Source organism: Pelecanus crispus, chromosome 3 (assembly GCF_030463565.1).
Source record: "Pelecanus crispus isolate bPelCri1 chromosome 3, bPelCri1.pri, whole genome shotgun sequence".
Taxonomy (NCBI): Eukaryota; Metazoa; Chordata; class Aves; order Pelecaniformes; family Pelecanidae; genus Pelecanus; species Pelecanus crispus.
Window position 1 is genome coordinate 113,930,730 of NC_134645.1, and position 18,110 is coordinate 113,948,839.

General features: G+C 42.3%; 1 protein-coding gene across 1 annotated transcript in view; it reads left to right on the forward strand.

The window, feature by feature from the left end:
* Nucleotides 1-381: 381 nt before the first annotated feature.
* The window catches only part of RNF144A (ring finger protein 144A), a 29,776-nt gene continuing 12,047 nt past the window's right edge, over nucleotides 382-18,110 (forward strand). The window contains exon 1 of the mRNA XM_075707627.1: nucleotides 382-516. Coding sequence (XP_075563742.1) covers nucleotides 382-516 — 135 coding nt within the window. The remainder of the gene's footprint in view (nucleotides 517-18,110) is intronic.

Sequence of the window (18,110 nt, forward strand, 5' to 3'; positions counted from 1 at the left end):
TCAATGTTGGTGAAAGAAAGCTTGTAACTAGTGGTGAAAATGGCAGGAATTGGGAATGAGATTTTTGCATGTATAATATCAGACAAAAGTCTGTGACCGAAGGATATCTCCTGATTGCTCTCATATTTTGTTAGTGTATTACGTGGGTGGATTTTTTCCTTCTGCTTGCTATATGCATGTTCTATTGGGCAGGGGATGTATAGCCTACTGCAAGTGCTGACAGTGTCAAATTAGCCATTGGTGTTTATAGGTTTTTTTTCCCAAATAGCTAACAGGCAGCAGCTGACAATGAGACTTTCAGTGGCAGAAATGTACCAAGTATCAATATAAAGAAATGATGGAGTATCTTTACTTTTGTGCTGTATTTCAGACTGCTCTGCAATGACTACAGCAAGATATAGGCCTACCTGGGACTTGGTACTTGACCCATTAGTGTCCTGCAAGCTCTGCCTTGGTGAATATCCTGTGGAGCAGATGACAACAATAGCACAATGCCAATGCATCTTCTGTACCCTGGTGAGTTTGCTTTTTTATTAGGCATAAAAAACAATGCACAATTTAAACTGCAGAAATCATATGTGTTTCTGCTGAGTGGGTTTCACTCAGAAGTATTGATGCTGTAGTGGAAATAAATACTGTTGCTGCATACTTGACACAAATGCTAGCAAGTAGACTTTTCTGTTCTCCTGCTTTAAAACAAAACAAAACCAACCAAAAACCTCAGCACTTCCATATGCTGCTGTATACAGTTACCTCCTTAGCAAGGTTATTCACATTTTCCCTTTATCATCTATCAGTGGCTTGGTTGGTTTTTGTTTGGGTGTGTGGGTTTTGGGGTTTTTTTTAATTTTAGGTCCAAGTCTTTCTGGAACAGAGCCATGCACACGCTTTTAACTAGAGAAGTATTTAATATATTATAGATACTAATTTCACTCTATCATAATTACGATCACATAACAGGTTTTCATTACCATATTGCACAAATGTGTGCCTAGAATAACAAGAATCTTGTCAGTTACGTATAAACACTATTTGGTGCATGCAAGTGTAGTATGTAGCAAAGATTATCATGCCAGTAAATTGGTATTGCTAGTTTACAAACAGAGAAACAAAAGAAGTAGTAGTTTTCCATCCCTAATGATTTGGAATGAAAATGTTAGCTCCTTTAACTTTGCATTGGGTGCAGGTACACAAAGAAGACCTTGTAATGATGGTTCAGCAGTGGAAAAATTACAGTAACATCAATAAGAATATAATTTCTGGGATACATGCTCAAAGACTTTAATGCTGTGTCATAAACTCATGAGGAAATAATGAGTTCAGACATGGGATCAGGTGATTTTTAATTTGAAAGTCCTTTTCAACAAAGTCAGGTTTTGGGTTGGGTTTTGGGGGGGGGGGGGGGAGTTTTGTTTTAATGTTGAAGAGCAAGAATTTTTTAAGTAGTCTTTTCTATGTTTTAATTTTCTTCATGGAAATATTACCATTTTTTTAAATAGAATTTTTTCTGCTTGTTATTGAGAAGCTATAGGGAGTTGCCAACAGAACAGGCAGCTCCTTTTTGTTGCTTAGTGAAAACAGCAAAAAAGCAGTGCAAACAGCTCAGTTTCTAATATGTGTAATATTCTAAAAACTCCAGGTTGTCGTAATCAACTTTAACATTGATGTTCCATGGGAAAAGAGAAAGTTAGTACACAGGCAGGTAAGCAGGTACAGTCTGTTGCAAACACTGTGCCTGTCCAGTTAAAAATAAGTATTGCTTCGTTACACGCTTTGAAAGGAGTGTTTGCTTAAGCATGCAAAAGTATATAAAATAATAGGTTTCATGAAAAACAGAATAATAGGCTTCATGAAAACTGTTCTCTACTGCACAATGGATAGTTCTAGTATTTACAGCTGAGTTTTCTGTGTGTCTCCCTACTGCCTGGATGCAGAGAATATTTTCATTTCATTTTTCAGTAACGTTTAAGTGGCAGCAGAAAGGCTGGGTTACCAGATACATCTTTTCCTTTCCACCTTGTTCCTTCTGGCTTTTGCTGCTATTGCTGATCTTCCATTTCTTCCTGGTAGAGTATGGTTACTGACTCTTACCAGTGTTTTGAAAGATATAAACTGTTGCAGATGTTAAAGATGTAACCTTTGCCGATAACCTGTTCTTAGGACCTGGCATAAGTAAGCTTACTGTGGTGACATTGGATTCTTGTGTTGAACTCTATTCAGGTGGAATCATCAGTCCATTTTTACCACTTATATTTGATTGTCTTGAATAATTCATTGAGCTTTGTCCTGTTTAAGCGAACCAGCATAGCTTGTCTGCCTCTTGTCTGCCATTTATATGAGCTTCACTACAGTGATGTTTGAGTGCCCTGAAAAAATTATTTACCCTAAAGTTTTTCCATGAATTAATAGGAAATAATATTACCCTTGCTTTCATTGGTGGTGATGGGGGAAGAAATAAGAATCAATCCAAATAATTGCAAGAAGTGATAAATATAAACCTGTTACAGCCCAGGAATTCAACGTGACTGAAACCTTGTGGACAGCCTGCAGGTTAATAAATTGCCTAAGAAAATACTCCCGTAACGAGTCAGGCAAGATGGTTTAGCCCACTGGCAGTGGTTAAGGAAGAGTGTGACAACTATGCATTGATTCTTCCACTGGTGTTCCTCCAGTGATTATTTCCAGAACCTTGGTGTTTCTGGAAATCATCATTGCAGTCCTCAATATGAACTGTGTTTTGTAAACAGCCAAATTAAAGTTATTGAAAACCAACAGGGAAAAATAATCCTTTTGACTCAAGACTTGGGATGGAGTCTACGTACAGTAGATCCAGTACATTATACTAGGATAAGTGGAAATACAATTGAAGAAACATTTGACTGTCTCTGTTTTGTTCTTGATGGACCAATGTATAATTTTGTTCTGGCTTCTTGCTTTTATAAAAATGATCTGAGGTAACTGATGGCCTCTGCAGTGACATGAGCAAAAAAGAAAAAAGCATGTCTGTTCGAAGTGTGAAAACTATTTTTGCTGCAGCTCTTGCTCCTAGCTCTAGCCCTTCTGTCTAAATCACAGCAACTTGAGACAGTGTGAGTATGTATTACAAAGAGATCTTTCAAGTGCAGTGCTACCGGTATGTAGGCAGAATTTAGATCAACATGCAGATTTCTCAGTCCTCTAAAATTTCTGTCTGCAAGTCTTCACTCTTTATAACCATAAAAGTGGTGTGGTAAAGATCTAATTAAGGATTGTCTCTTCCCAACACCTATACAATAAGACAACATTGCTATTCAGAAAGATAGAATGGAGACACTGTTTCCTTTTGCTCTCTGGCAGAGCTGTGCATGAATTGAATAGAGCAGACTGCCACTCCTCTGCTGATAAGGCATAGACGCTATAATTTCCCATGGTATTATTTAGCCAGTTGTGGCTATTAGTACAATACTCCATTATGGTTTTTATCGTTATGAGCGTTAATGCACACTCAATGCTGCAAGCTCTCTCAAGTTTTGTATATCTCATCCGTTAGGAATGTATCCATTGTTGGATTGCTGAAGGTACCAGAGAAACAAAAGTCTAGAGAGTAGAAAGGAAAACAAGTTATCTGTTGTTGGCTTTTACATTGGTTTTTTTTCCGAGTATTGTCACGGGGCAAAGAAATATTTCTTTCCTTCTGGAATCATGTCAGCAACAGGACCAATCTTAAGTGTGCTTTTCAAATTTTGGACCAAAATGCTTAAATGTCTTGCTCTTTATTAAATCACTCTTCCCTACTTAACTAGCACACAGTAGATAGCTAGTAGCCTTAGATTTCAAGATAGTCACTTAGCAGTTGCTTGCTGCAGGAGAAGTAATTGATTTTGCATGTTTTCTTCAGAAAACTTTCCTTATGGCACTTATCTCCTTACAAAAGGAAAGAGAGTAAAGCAAACAGAGCATCACTTTTTTCTTTATGTCTAATTTTATTTTGTATTAGTTACTGCATCAAATTTTTATCAGTTGTTACTTAGCCTTTGCTTTTTTGGGGGTGAGGGGAGACGGGAGGGAGCAATTTTAGTCCAATTCCTGCCTGAAATTCTGACCATTTTATAATCCATGATGAAATTCTTACGTGCCTCAAAGGACAGGATGTTCCCTTGATGTGTTACCAATTGTGTATGTATTAAAGTTACAACAGGTTTTGCTCCATTTGATATTCTTGCATGGAAGTCTGTCAGCTAGTTGCTGAAATGTGTTGTGATTCTGGATTACATATATATGGGTGTACATATATAATGTTTATATGTATAGAAACATACACATAGAAGTGCCAAATAATGTGTTGCAAGTACAGTGATGCTGCTACTCTTACTCAAGACAGGCTAAGCTCCTCTTGGCTTCACATTAGATTGTTCAGTCCCCTTCAAGATTTTATGCAGTGCTGATCATTCTGGTACCAGAAAACTTGTTGCTTACCTTTTTCAAATTTAAAAAGAAAATCAGTCATGTAGGCAGTCCAGACAAGCAAATATCTGGAACTTGTCTTTGATGGAAAAAATTATTTTGATTACTCATCTGAATCCACCTTGTTACTAATGGAAGGAAAGAGTGCTATTTGGATATGTGAGATAGAGGTCCTACAATCAAAAAGAAAATAACAAAACTAATGTTAAGACCTGCCTTCTGCTGCTTGTTTGTGATTTCTTGTTGGCCAGCTGTGGACATGTAGATCAGCTTTGTGGTGTTTAAAATTGGCATAGCAGTATTAGTTTCATATCTGTTTACTAGATACTTGTACTTCAATTCTTACCCATAGGTTCTACCTTAAGCCCTTGAAGACAGCTGGTTAATATTCCCTGCACCTTTAGGTGTACCTCTGAGTTTGGTAGAACTGTGATTTAAGTCTACATCTAAGTGTATTCTATCTCAGTAGCATGACAGTGGCATAGTGATAGACTTTCCTGCTATCACTAGCCCTCTTTAACCAGGATTACTGCACTTCCCTAATCATGACTGTTCATACACATCTATGTAATTCTAGTCATTCCCCTAATTGAGTTGCTTTATAGGCTGAAGACCTGAAAGGAAGAGAAGACCCTATGATCAGCAGGGCAAATATAATTAGCCTGCCTGTAACTAGCAGCAGGCATTTTTTTTCCTTGTTGTCATGCTTGACTGGAAGCACATAGAGCTTTGCTGGCCTCTGAGTTGAAAGACAGGAAAAAGCATGATTTACTTGGTGTTCTCCCTCACTCCAAATGAGGTAGCATCAGCTTCTGCTTCCCCTGGGGCAAGGTAGAAGCTAAGAGCAGCGTGGATGGGAGGAGGTAGTCTTGGCTGCCTTCCTTATTCACCATGTTTGTCCCTGCTTGCCAAGGGAAACCTGTCTTAGCAGGGCAACACTGGGCTGAGGCCAGGCTGTCCCCGACCTCTACCAAGAGGAGATGCTGTGCTTTCTTTGAAACAGGAGGGAGAGGGAAATCTAATGGCTTGTGAGGTTTTATAGAGCTCTGGGTACTTCTTAGCAGCTGTAATGTTTTCCTGTTTCCCACCAACTGCTTGCAAAGCTTAGGGCTTGCTGCTTGTGCTCACTTCCCCCAAAACTTAGCAGAGAACTGATACTAATCTTGACATGTGATGTCTCAGTAGAGGCTTCATGGTTAGAGGTCCCTATGTGTTTGCATAGCAATTCACATGGCTGGCTGGGTTCTGACTTGTCTTGTAGGTGCTGTGGTGACAAAACTGCCTGCTTAAATAAACTTGCATATTTGCAGAGTAATTAAGGTACAGTTGGGAACTGCAGAACCCTGAGTGAAAACTAAACTTGATCCAGAGCCTTCAGCTCTCCCCTCTTCTCTGCGATATTACTAAATGAGATTAACGTTATCTGTCTTCATCTGGGTATTGGGAAAACTAGTTCATTTTTGTTTGCATAATGCTTTGCATATGAAAGTGAAAGGTTCTTTGTTTGCTGCAGGTGTATTATCTTCCCACTCAGAAATACTCATTCTGTTCTGAAATAGAATAAACTTTTCTCAAACAACCGTATAAGGGAAGACTGGATTTTGTTGTTGTTTTTGCCTCCTGAATGTTTGAGTTTCATCCTGCATATGTTGGCATTTGAAAACAAATTTCTTTTTGTAAAGTTTACTCTGTGTTTCTACCAATTGCAGCCCTGAATAAGTCAGAACAAACAGTTTATGCAAGATAGTGGAGGGGTAAAAATCCAACATGGAAAAAATGTTTACATGTACATCCACTTGCAATAACTATTCTCAGATGAAGTTATGCACAAACCTCAAGGTATTATTGTCTCATTTGGCCATTTTCTGCTGACTATCTACTGATGTGAAAGATTTCTCTGAAGAAAAATTGTTCATCTTCCATATATTTTACAGTACACACTCAAATGTATATAAACTCCCTCAAAAAAACAACCCACCATTTTAAATGGTAGGCGGCAGTAAGTCTTCATTGCCTTCCCTTTCTCTATGAAGACATTCAACTGGAAACAGGCAGTTGTTTTTCAGGTTCATTTAGTTCCTGCTGCTTGGTCCTGCTTGTGATTTCCACAGCCATTGACTGCTGTGTCTCAAAGGATATCTGCCATAGTCTAGTATTTCTCAAGCTGAAGAAGTCAGCAGGGCTTCTCTTTCAGGGATAGCTCTTGCTGAAAATACCTGTATCCTTGATGATACATACATTTCTCCTTGCCTCACCTTCATAATTTGTTGACTGATGGTGTGATGCTGACAATTCCCTGTACTCAAACTGGCACGGTTACTCCAATGCAGAGGGTTTGGAGGCTGCACTCAAGCAGAGAGGGGTGCTGTACCTCATCCCTAATGTGAATATCTTGTCTGTGAGTTGTTCACATTGGTTAAGAAGTGTGTACCAGGGACTGCTGTGATACTTTCTGACAGTACACCCCAATACTTGGGCAGAGGTAGGGCCACAGCAGCAAAATCTGCACTGCTATCCGCAGGCTAAATCAACAGCCCTCTTCGCACTAACCACAGTGGCATTTGCAGTGCGTGAGTCCCTGCTGCTGGCAGGCTGCTGGCCATTTCCCAGCCTGAGATTCTGCCAGCTGATGGGAGCACAAGGACTTTTGGACAAGACCAATTTTTACAGCTCAGGAAAGGATGCTCAGGTGGTTTGTCCCGAGACATGGAAGCATGTGGGTTGCATTTATCTTCCCCAGCCAAGGCTGTTTGACCATCATCTATGGGCAAGGTATGTGACTGGATTTAGGCTGACAATATAGGCTCTAGCAGGGCTGCAGAACAGCTGGTACAGTCTTTAAAAACTGACAGCATGGAAGGAGGAAAAGGCATTTACCCTTGGCAATTTTGTAAAAAAAGTATCCTTTAAAAAGGGGGCAAGTGTTGGGCAGGTAGAGACAGGAAGCCTGTCAAACAGAGCTTTTTCAAATTACTTGCCACTCTGGGGAAAACATTGATCACCTGTGATGTTATCCATCTCTGGTCCTGGCTGAGGTCCCTTTCTTGATATGTACTTTCTTGTTCACAGCATAGGAGGCCAAATTTGGGCACTAGGTATTTCCCTGTTGCAGAGCTCTGGAGAGCCTTGCAGGTGCTTGTATTAGAGTCAAGGTTTTGTATGCTTGTGTAGCATGATTTTTGTCTCTGCAACAAAACAAAGGATATAAAGAGCAAGCATGTAAGACTTCTCTGTTACTGCTTTCACAGTTGTAGATTTGAAGTACTGCATGTCAAGATAAGTGACTGTTTTCTCCTGTTATTTAATCTTAAGCTTGACGAATCAGCTACAGGGTTAATAAAAATTGGAATTTTGATAGTGAAGATTTCTTTGAAAGTAGATTATTATCTCTGAGAAGATGTCTATCAAAGTGGAAATGATCTATTAAAGTTCAAAGCAGCGTCACAAATATTAAACATCTGTCTAATGTACATATGTCTCTGACATCCAGGGGGTTTGTTGAGTATAATCTTGCACAGTATATCTAATAAAGGAAAAAAAGAAAAATCACTCCTGTGGTCATGTGTAGGCCTCAAACAGATCTTTGTGTTGAAGTGTTGTGGTGGTTTGACCCTGGCTGGATGCCAAGTGCCCACCAAAGCTGCTCTGTCACTCTGCTTCTCAACTGGACAACACTCCTTCCTCTTCAGGGGAGGACTCCTCACACTCTTCCCCTGCTCCAGCGTGGGGTCCCTCCCACAGGAGACAGTCCTCCGTGAACTTCTCCAATGTGGGATCTTCCCATGGGCTACAGTTCTTCACAAACTGCTCCAGCGTGGGTCCCTTCCATGGGGTGCAGCCCTTCAGGAGCAGACTGCTCCAGCGTGGGTCCCACACGGGGTCACAAGTCCTGCCAGCAAACCTGCTCCAGTGTGGGCTCCTCTCTCCATGGGTCCACAGGTCCTGCCAGGAGCCTGCTCCAGCGGGGGCTTCCCATGGGGTCATAGGTGGGCGTCCACCTGCTCTGGTGTGGGGTCCTCCCCGGGCTGCAGGTGGATATCTGCTCCCCTGTGGGCCTCCATGGGCTGCAGGGGCACAGCTGCCTCACCATGGTCTGCACCAGGGGCTGCAGGGGAATCTCTGCTCTGGTGCCTGCAGCACCTCCTCCCCCTCCTTCTTCACTGACCTTGGTGTCTGCAGAGTCATTCCTCTCGCATGTTCTCACTCCTCACTCTGGCTGCAGTTGTGCTGGGTTGTTTTTTTCTTTTTCCCCCTTTCTTAAATATGTTATCCCAGAGGCGCTACCACTGTCGCTGATTGGCTTGGCCTTGGCCAGCAGTGGCTCTGTCTTGGAGCCAGCTGGCATTGGCTCTATAGGGGAAGCTTCTAGCAGTTTCTCACAGAAGCCACCCCTGTAGCCCCCCCCGCTACCAAAACCTTGCCACACAAACCCAATACAAGTGTGCATGGATATTTTCCAGTAAGTCACTTGTCAACCAAGTAGGATTAGGGTGATACTAAAAAGCCAAATTGTAGATCTGCTGTGAAGAATTGTGCACATTGGAGCAGCAGTGCAAGAGTATGTCAAAGTTGAGCCTGTGATTACATAAGAATAGATTTAAGCAGGATTATAACTACCACTTTACACAAAAAGTCCATGTAGTAAGTTTGAAAGAAGCGTAAAAGCTCTCCAAGGAACGTGTTGTTATTTTTTTTTTTCCTCTTGCATGTTTTCTTGCATGCTCTAAGTGCACCACAGAAATTTGGCAGAAAGTACTTTTCGTTTTCTATGAAACACTAAGATTAAAAGTGCATTTGTCTTATTACTAGATGAGCATTCCTGTTGCTTTTACAAGTATCCACCAAAATATTAAAAAAGGGTATCATATGACAGTTATATATAGCTACAGGAATCCCTACTCTATAGGAACAGCGAACACTGAGGCTCAAACCTTACTTGATCATTCTTCCCTCCTCTTCAGAGAATACCCCAGCCCAGTAGGCTCCTTATTTTAGGGGAGTTTTTCCTCTTGAGATTGTTCAGCTTTGTCTAAATGGAAAGTCTTTCTAGAAAGTGACATTTTCTTCAGGGAAAAGCTCTCTAGTCCAGAGTGAATTTGCTGTTCGGACAAAAGGGAGGGGAGCTTTTATTCCAAGAGTATTAGCCTTCACCTGAGATGTGGGCACCCAAATTAATTTTTCTGATTTATTTGTAGTGAGAGACATTCACTCGCTGTCATGCATGCTCTTTCCCCCTGCCCTGTTGAGTATTGCACACTACATCACTATTTACTATTCTAATCCAAAGCTAAAAATGAGCATTACATCACATTACCCAAAAGACTTACAGACAACGTGTCTACCGGTATAAATGCCTATTCACCAGACTGACTGCAGAATTAACTTAGTGGAATTAGCACAAGGCAGTGGAATAACCTTGGTATTACACTGTCTTCTGGCAAGAACAGATATTACCTTCTCAGTATTCATTTTTAAGTAATGTAAAGAAAAATACCTGGTATGCAGAACATAAGAATATTACAAAATACTATCAAAAGTAGTTGTTGCAGTAGTTTTGTTCACCTGTGTAGCCTTATCACATCAATTCTGAGCTTTGGCTTAGTATCCTTTTAGTACAAAAACTACCCATAGACCAAACTGTAGATTTGTAGCTACAAAACACTGCTAAATTAGTGCTTCTCACTCAATATCCTTTCATATTCTTCATATTCTTTCCTAGAATGTAAGGCCAAAAAAGATCATTACATTCATCCAGCCTGATGTCATTTGTAATGTGGATCATAAAATACCAGCCAGCGTTTCCTGACTCTTCATGTGGTTGAATGCAAGTTTATATAAATATATGTGTGTGTGTCTATGTAGGTATATTTTTAGAATTTCATCTGATCCTGGTTTGCAGATGATACAGAATTTGCAAGACTTCAGCAATTTAGTCTACATGTTAATAATCATCTTTCTTGGAAGCATTTTCTTGTTCAGTTTGAGCTCTCTTCCCGGTATTATTTTCCATTTCCCCTCTTTTCATTGAAACTTAAGCCCACTAATTTTAGAATCAGATTTTTTGGTTAAAAAAACCCCCAAACCTCCCTTGTTGAAAAAGCATGTCATCCCTTGCTTGTGTTCCTGAAGTGCAGTTTAAAACACTTAGTGATTGTCTGCCCAAGGTGAAGGGTTATTTACCTGGTTAATATTTGTACAGAATAGCAACTGCCTTCGTTTACCCTTAATATTCACCTTTAATAAATGCATTGTAAAAAAATTCATTCCCTTTCTTTTTTAGAACTTGGTAAATGCTAGATTACTTTCCTTTTATTTCTTCTTTATTCCCTTTCAATTTTATCAGTAGGTGTTTGGTTTTATTAATATATTTTACCAATACCAGCATGTGATGATTTTGTGTGTAGTGCACATTTCATTTTGGGATGGCTGTGGCCTAGTGCCAGCACTAAAAACGTTTAAAGTTTTAAGACATAAATCAAATGATACGGTGATGATATACTTGGCTCTGCAATCCTGTCATGCTTTTTTGGCCTTTCCAAATCCATTGACTTATTTATAAAATTTCCCATATGACTTGGCACTTGCATCTGCAGCATTAGTGTAGTCAGAAGTCTGCATTTTGACAAAATCCACATAGCAGCTGTTAATAAAATAATACAGGATCATCTTCTTGCCTGCCTAACTCTCAAATAAAAGGTGACATCTTGAAAAGCCATTCCTTGTCTCCTGTGATAGTAGCAATAACATGTTCTTAAATGTAAATTTGTTACAACTTTTCAAAAAGGTGTGCTCTTCTATTTTAAAAAATGAAGATGTTCACCAAAAATATCTTCAAGTGTTTTTAATTACGTGCATTTTGTATTCTAAAATTTCCTTAGGCACCAAGTGATCACTTTTTTTCTGTCAAAATAGATGGTAGATAAATGATGGCCCATATGGAAACAATGAAAGTGTGATTCCTTCTTATGAATTACGATGGTTTTTATTTGGGTTTGGGTGTCAGGAGAAATAAGTCAAAGCACCATCATCAGAAATAGGCATAACTGTTGCTCAAATTCTCCTAAAAGAAAATTAAGCAGCTAGACATTTTAATTCTTTATATTGAGATTTTGCTATGGTCTGTGCAGGTTTGTTACAGTTAAATGCAGCAAAGTAAAATTCGGTGTTATGGTTTGGAAATTAGGCAAAAAATAATCATTTTGATTCTCATAGGGTATTTTGATCTTTATAACGTTAGACAAAACGATGTGAAGCTCTAAAGCAACAGCACATCAAAGGTCACTGAATATACTTTTCTGTGTGGCGCAATCCTTGATGTACAAAGGTTAGAAGTACAACTCATCTTGCAGAGCTTTAATATTAGGCTATGCTTGGCAGCTTCAGAAACTATGTTGTTCCTTTATTAGCCATATACCTCCGAGGCTGAGGCAAAAAAAAAAAAGTGTTCCTAATTTATATAGGAAGCTGATAGTAAAACCGCTGCTGAGTTGGGCTCTTAGCTGATCCTTGTAAGATCTGAGCCAAAACTCCTCAGTGGATGTGCTCCTGACCTTTGTCAAGGGGACAGCAAGTGACAGTAGGATTCTTGGATTACCAGGTAAAAGAAAAAGTCATCCAGACACCAGAAAGGACAACAGTGAGGTGCAGAAAGAGGACAGAGCAGGGATGCCCAAGGAGTGTGCATACACGGGGAAACATACAGGCGTAATGCTCAGGGGAGCTAAGCAGTCTCTTTGGGGCATGCAATGCATCTTGACCTGCATAACCTTATATAAAGTTTTAAATGTAATTTATATATATGTGTGGTTTTTATATATAGTTCATATAGTCTGTATATAGTTTATATATAGCACATACGTTGTGCAGTGCTTTGCTTTCCTTTGTCTACAGGAAATTACAAAAGTTATATAGGAGTTTTCATGGGATTCCCTGTCTAATCATAGAATGCTTTGGGTTGGAAGGGACCTTTAGAGGTCACCTAGCCCAACCCCCCTGCAGTGAGCAGGGACACCTTTAACTAGATCAGGTTGCTCAGAGCCCCATCCAACCTGACCTTGAATGTTGCCAGGGATGGGGCCTCCACTACCTCTCTGGGCAACCTGTGCCAGTGCTTCACCACCCTCACTGTAAAAAATTTCTGTCTTATGTCTAGTCTAAATCTATTCTTCTTTTGTTTAAATCCATTATTCCTTGTCCTGTAACAACAAGCCTTATTAAAAAGATTCTCCCCATCTTTCCTGTAGGCCCCCTTTAAGTACTGGAAGGCCGCAGTAAGTTTTCCTCGCAGCCTTCTCTTCTCCAGACTGGACAACCCCAACTCTCTCAGCCTGTCCCCATAGGAGGGGTGCTCCAGCCCTCGGATCATTTTGGTGGCCCTCTTCTGGACCCACTCCAACAGGTCCATGTCCTTCTTGTGCTGAGGGCTCCAGAACTGGACGCAGTACTCCAGGTGAGGTCTCACCAGAGCAGAGTAGAGGGGCAGAATCACCTCCCTCGACCTGCTGGCCACGCTTCTTTTGATGCATCCCAGGATTCGGTTGGCTTTCTGGGCTGCAAGCACACATTGCCGGCTCATGTCCAGCTTTTCATCTACCAGTACCCCCAAGTCCTTCTCTGCAGGGTTGCTCTCAATCTCTTCATCCCCCACCCTGTACTGATACCGGGGGTTGCCCCGTCCCAGGTGCAGGACCTTGCACTTGGCCTTGTTGAACGTCATGAGGTTCACACAGGCCCACCTCTCCAGCTTGTCCAGGTCCCTCTGGATGACATCTCGTCCCCCTGGTGTATCAATCGCACCACTCAGCTTGGTGTCATCTGCAAACTTTCTGAGGGTGCAGTTGATCCCACTGTCTATGTCATCGATGAAGATGTTAAATAGCACCAGTCCCAGTACGGACCCCAGAGGGACCCCACTTGTCACCGGTCTCCATGTGGACATCGAGCCATTGACCATGACCCTCTGGATGTGACCATCCAACCAATTCCTTATCTATGGAACAGTCCACCCATCAAACCCATATCTCTCCAGTTTAGAGAGAAGGATGTTGTGGGGGACTGTGTCGAACACTTTACAGAAGTCCAAGTAGATGACATCCATTGCTTTTCCCTTGTCCACTAATGCAGTTACTCCTTCATAGAAAGCCACTAGGTTGGTCAGGCAGGACTTGCCCTTGGTGAAGTCATGCTGGCTGTCTCGAACCACCTCCCTGTCCTCCATGTGCTTGAGCATAGCTTCTAGGAGGATCTGTTCCATGATCTTCCCAGGCACAGAGGTGAGGCTGACAGGTCGATAGTTCCCAGGGTCCTCCTTTCTTCCCTTTTTAAAAATGGGCACAACATTCCCCTTTTTCCAGTCAGCAGGGACTTCACCTGTCTGCCATGACTTTTCAAATATCATGGAGAGTGGCTTGGCAACTACATCAGCCAATTCCCTCAGGACTCTGGGGTGCATCTCATCAGGTCCCATAGACTTGTGTACACTGAGGTTCTTCAGGTGGTCTCGAACCTGATCTTCCCTTACAGTGGGAGGGGCTCCACCCCCCTGGTCCCCATCTTGTGGTCCATCGATTCGGGAGGGGTGAGGAGAGAGGTTGCTGGTGAAGACCGAGGCAAAGAAGTTGTTGAGTACTTCAGCCTTCTCCTCATCCGTTGATACAAGTTTGCCTTTCTTGTTCATCAAGGCGGGTACGCTTTCTTTAACCTTCCTTTTCTAGTTGATATACCTGTAGAAGCCCTTCTTGTTATTCTTTATGTCCCTTGTCAAATTCAGCTCCATCCTTGCCTTGGCATTCCTGACCTCCTCCGTACACAACCGGGCCGTTTCCCTGTATTCCTCCCAGGACACCTGTCCCTGCTTCCACTGCCTGTGCAGTTCCCTCTTACTCTTTAGTTTGACTAGAAGGTCTTGACTCAGCCATGCTGGTCTCTTCCCTTCCTTGCCTGATTTTTTACACCTGGGGACTGATAGCTCTTGTGCACTATGGAAGGTGTCCTTAAAGATCTGCCAACTCTGTTCCGTTCCCCTGCCCCTGAGGACCGTCTCCCAGGGGGTCCTTCTGACTAACTCCTTGAAGAGCTGGAAGTTTGCTTTCCTAAAATTTAGTGTCCTGACTGCACTCCTCGCTTTTCCCATGTCCCTCAGGAGCGTGAACTCCACCAATGTGTGATCACTGCAGCCCAAGCTGCCTCCAGTCTTGACATCACCGATGAGCTCACTTGTATTTGTGACCATCAGATCCAGTATCACGTCCCCTTGGGTAGGTGTGTCTATTACCTGGCTTAGGAAGTTGTTGTCTATGCATTCCAGGAATCTCCTGGATTGCCTACAGCTCGCCGTGTTGCTTTTCCAGCAAATGTCGGGGTGGTTGAAGTCCCCCAGCAGGACAAGAGTCTGCAAGCACGAAGCCTCCCAGAGCTGGAGGAAGAAGGCTTTGTCAGCAGGCTTCCCTTGATCAGGCGGCCTGTAGTAGACACCAACCACAAGGTTCCCTTTGTTGCCTCTGTCTCTGACTCTTAGCCATAAGCTTTCGACCTGCTTGTGGCTATTCTTCAGGGACAGCTCTTCACACTGTATTGATTTATTTACATAAAGGGCAACGCCTCCGCCCCTCCTTCCTCGCCTGTCCCTTCTGAAGAGCCTGTAGCCATCAATAGCCACATTCCAGTCGTGGGATTTGTCCCATCAGGTTTCAGTTATGGCAATCAGGTCGTAGCTGTCTAGTAGCACAGCAGCTTCCAGCTCCTCCTGTTTGTTCCCCATGCTGCGTGCGTTCATGTAGAGGCATTTCATCCCCATGCTGCGTGCGTTCGTGTAGAGGCATTTCATCTGGGCTGTTGGCCGTGTCACCTTCTTAGTGGAACATCCCTTGTTTCCCTCGGGGTGTTTCACGAAGGTTTCCTTGTGAGCTCTGACTATCTCAGGAGCCCCCGGCTCATCTCTGAAAGACTTCAACTGTGCTGCAGCATCCCCATCATGCCTCTGGGCAACAGGTTGAGGGCTCACAGTAGCACCCTCTCCCTCTAACCATTGTATACCATCCCACAGCTTGTCACAGGCAAGCCTGATATGTTCCCCCTCCCCCTTCACATCTAGTTTAAAGCCCTGTCAATGAGCCCTGCAAGCTCCTGTGCAAAGACCCTCTTTCCGCTTTGAGAAAGATGGCTCCCATTTGTCACCAGCAAGCCTGGTGCCATGTAGGCCATCCCATTGTCGAAGAACCCAAAGTTGGGACGGTGGCACCAGCCTCGGAACCATGTGTTAAGAGATTGGATCCGCTTGTTCCTACCAATGTCACCTCCCACAACTGGAAAGAGGGAGGAAAAGATGACCTGTGCCCCCAATTCCCTCACTAAGCATCCCAAGGCCTGAAGTCTCTTTTAATCACCCTTGGGCTGTGCACTGCAACTTTATCACCACCCACGTGGAAGAGCAGTAAGGGGTAGTAGTCCAAGGGCCGTACCAGGCTGGGAAGTCTCTCTGACCTGGGGTCCTGGGAGGCAGCAGACTTCACTATGAGGAGGGTCCACCCAGCATATTGGACCGTCCGTTCCCCTCAGGAGGGAGTCTCCTACGACTATGACCCATCTTTTCTTCCTTGTTGAGGTGGTAGTAATACGGGGGTTAGGTCTTTGTGGTCTTGGCAACTCTTCTGGTGTAGATGGATCGACGCCCACATCGTCCACTGACTGGTCCTCCACATCTAGAGCCTCATACCTATTGTGCAGAGGCACCTGGGGGTCACGGTGGGCAAGGAAAGGGTTCGCTTGCCGCCCCAATTGTGGACTTGTTTCCACTCGCCGCTTCCCTCTAAGACCCTGTCTGCATCTTGGTGCGGGGAGGATACTGGCTCCCTTTGGTCACAGGCTTTCTCTGGAGGCTGTCCCTGGTCAGGTTTCCGGGAGCTCAGAGCGTGATTCCACCTGTCTATCTCTTGCTCAGACTCCCTGATGCTCTGCAGCCTGTCTACTTCCTCTCTTAGCTCTGCCACCAAGCCAAGTAGATAATCCACTTGGTCACAGCACACACAGCTGTTTGCTCCACTGACATCTATTCCCAGAGCAAGCTGGTGGCACTCCCTGCAGCCAGAGACCTGGACAGCTGTGTGTTTCCCTGGGAGGTCAGTCTGAGTGATTCATAATATTCATAAATAATATTCATATATGGTGTATATATATATATGGTGTGTATATATATAAAATATTCATATATGAATAGTATATTACAATCTCGTTTTAATTTAAAAATATAGGAAGTTGTAAAATGAATGTTAAGGTATAGATCTGCATAGTTAAGGAACACAACCTTAGTAGTGTCCTAGTAGTGTCCATCATATAATAATTGTTCTTTTCCTTTCCCGAGTCATTTGGTATGCTGAGACCATGCATGCTAGACAGAAATTTAGGCTACTACAATTGCCTGTTCACTTGCTGCAACTGCATTGTAAAACAGAGTAGCTTGCCTAACAATTGTTATAAACTGGCATGTTTTAGTTCTGGATTGGGAAAGGAGTAGAGGAGCACACACATGGTTTGTTACTATAGCTGGACTAATGACTAAAAACTTACACACTTGGTCCTCTCTTCTTGCTGGCTAGGCAGGTCTTCACTGTTCCAGGTGAAGATTGTCAGAGTACAGAAATGAAGTACAAAACTGAATGCAAAGGAAACGTTTCCTCTTATGACCTATTTAATTCAGTAAAGGGTTATTTTTTATGAAATGCCAAGTCTTAGCCTGGTTTTATCATGTCAAACTATATACATAAGCAGAAATGTACAGAATAACCGCCATCAGTTTTTGATAGGTTTAGAGTAACTCCAAGTGTGACTTAAATAATAATTAGTTATTCAATTTCTTAAATACGATTAATTATTTAAATACAATGAATTTTTTTTAAAGAAAGAAACAAGTTGAATTTAGCAAAAGTATTGCTTCAAATAAAAGTAGCTTTCCATTGACACATGTCAAGGAAGAATAAAGCTGCTCCTCAGCGTATGGATTTTGTAAGGGTCAATGTACAACAAGAAGGGTATCTTGGGACCTTATTCCTACCTCAGCCCTTAGGTACCTAATTTCAGCTCCTGTTTCCTCTGAGAAAAATTATGTAATACAGTTCTTTTCGAAAGTTGTTTGGGGTGACTTACACTCCCACATTATTTGTTCATCCTATACAGTACTTTATTGCCTTAATGGAAAGGCTATGAAGATATTTTCTTCCAGCATGGGATCAACTACAAGCTGCATAGAAAATGAGCAACAGTTTAGTTGTCATCTTTTTGTAGTTGTCTTGTAATGAATTTTTCATAGTATATAACTGAGTACCTCATTCTACTGTGTTGTTTTGCTTGCATGCTGGTGCATTTCCAGTACTGTAGCCAGTTTAAAATTTTCTGACACAAGTGGCACATCTCGTGTCTGCTCTCAAAAGAAGCCACAGCTACCATGTGCTTCAAATTCTCTTGCAACCACTTTAGGTTACTCTTTCTCCACCCAGCGAATCTCTGGAGTGAGGAAGTCTTGAGTGGACAGAGTGTTTTATCCTCTGCCTAATTTACAGTGATATTTCATGGCCTCGAGACAGCATCTGTGTTCCCAGAAGGATGTAGCATAAGAAGTGCACTTTGGCTGGGCTGGTTTTGAGGAGGTAGGGGCCAGTGCTACATCAGAGGAG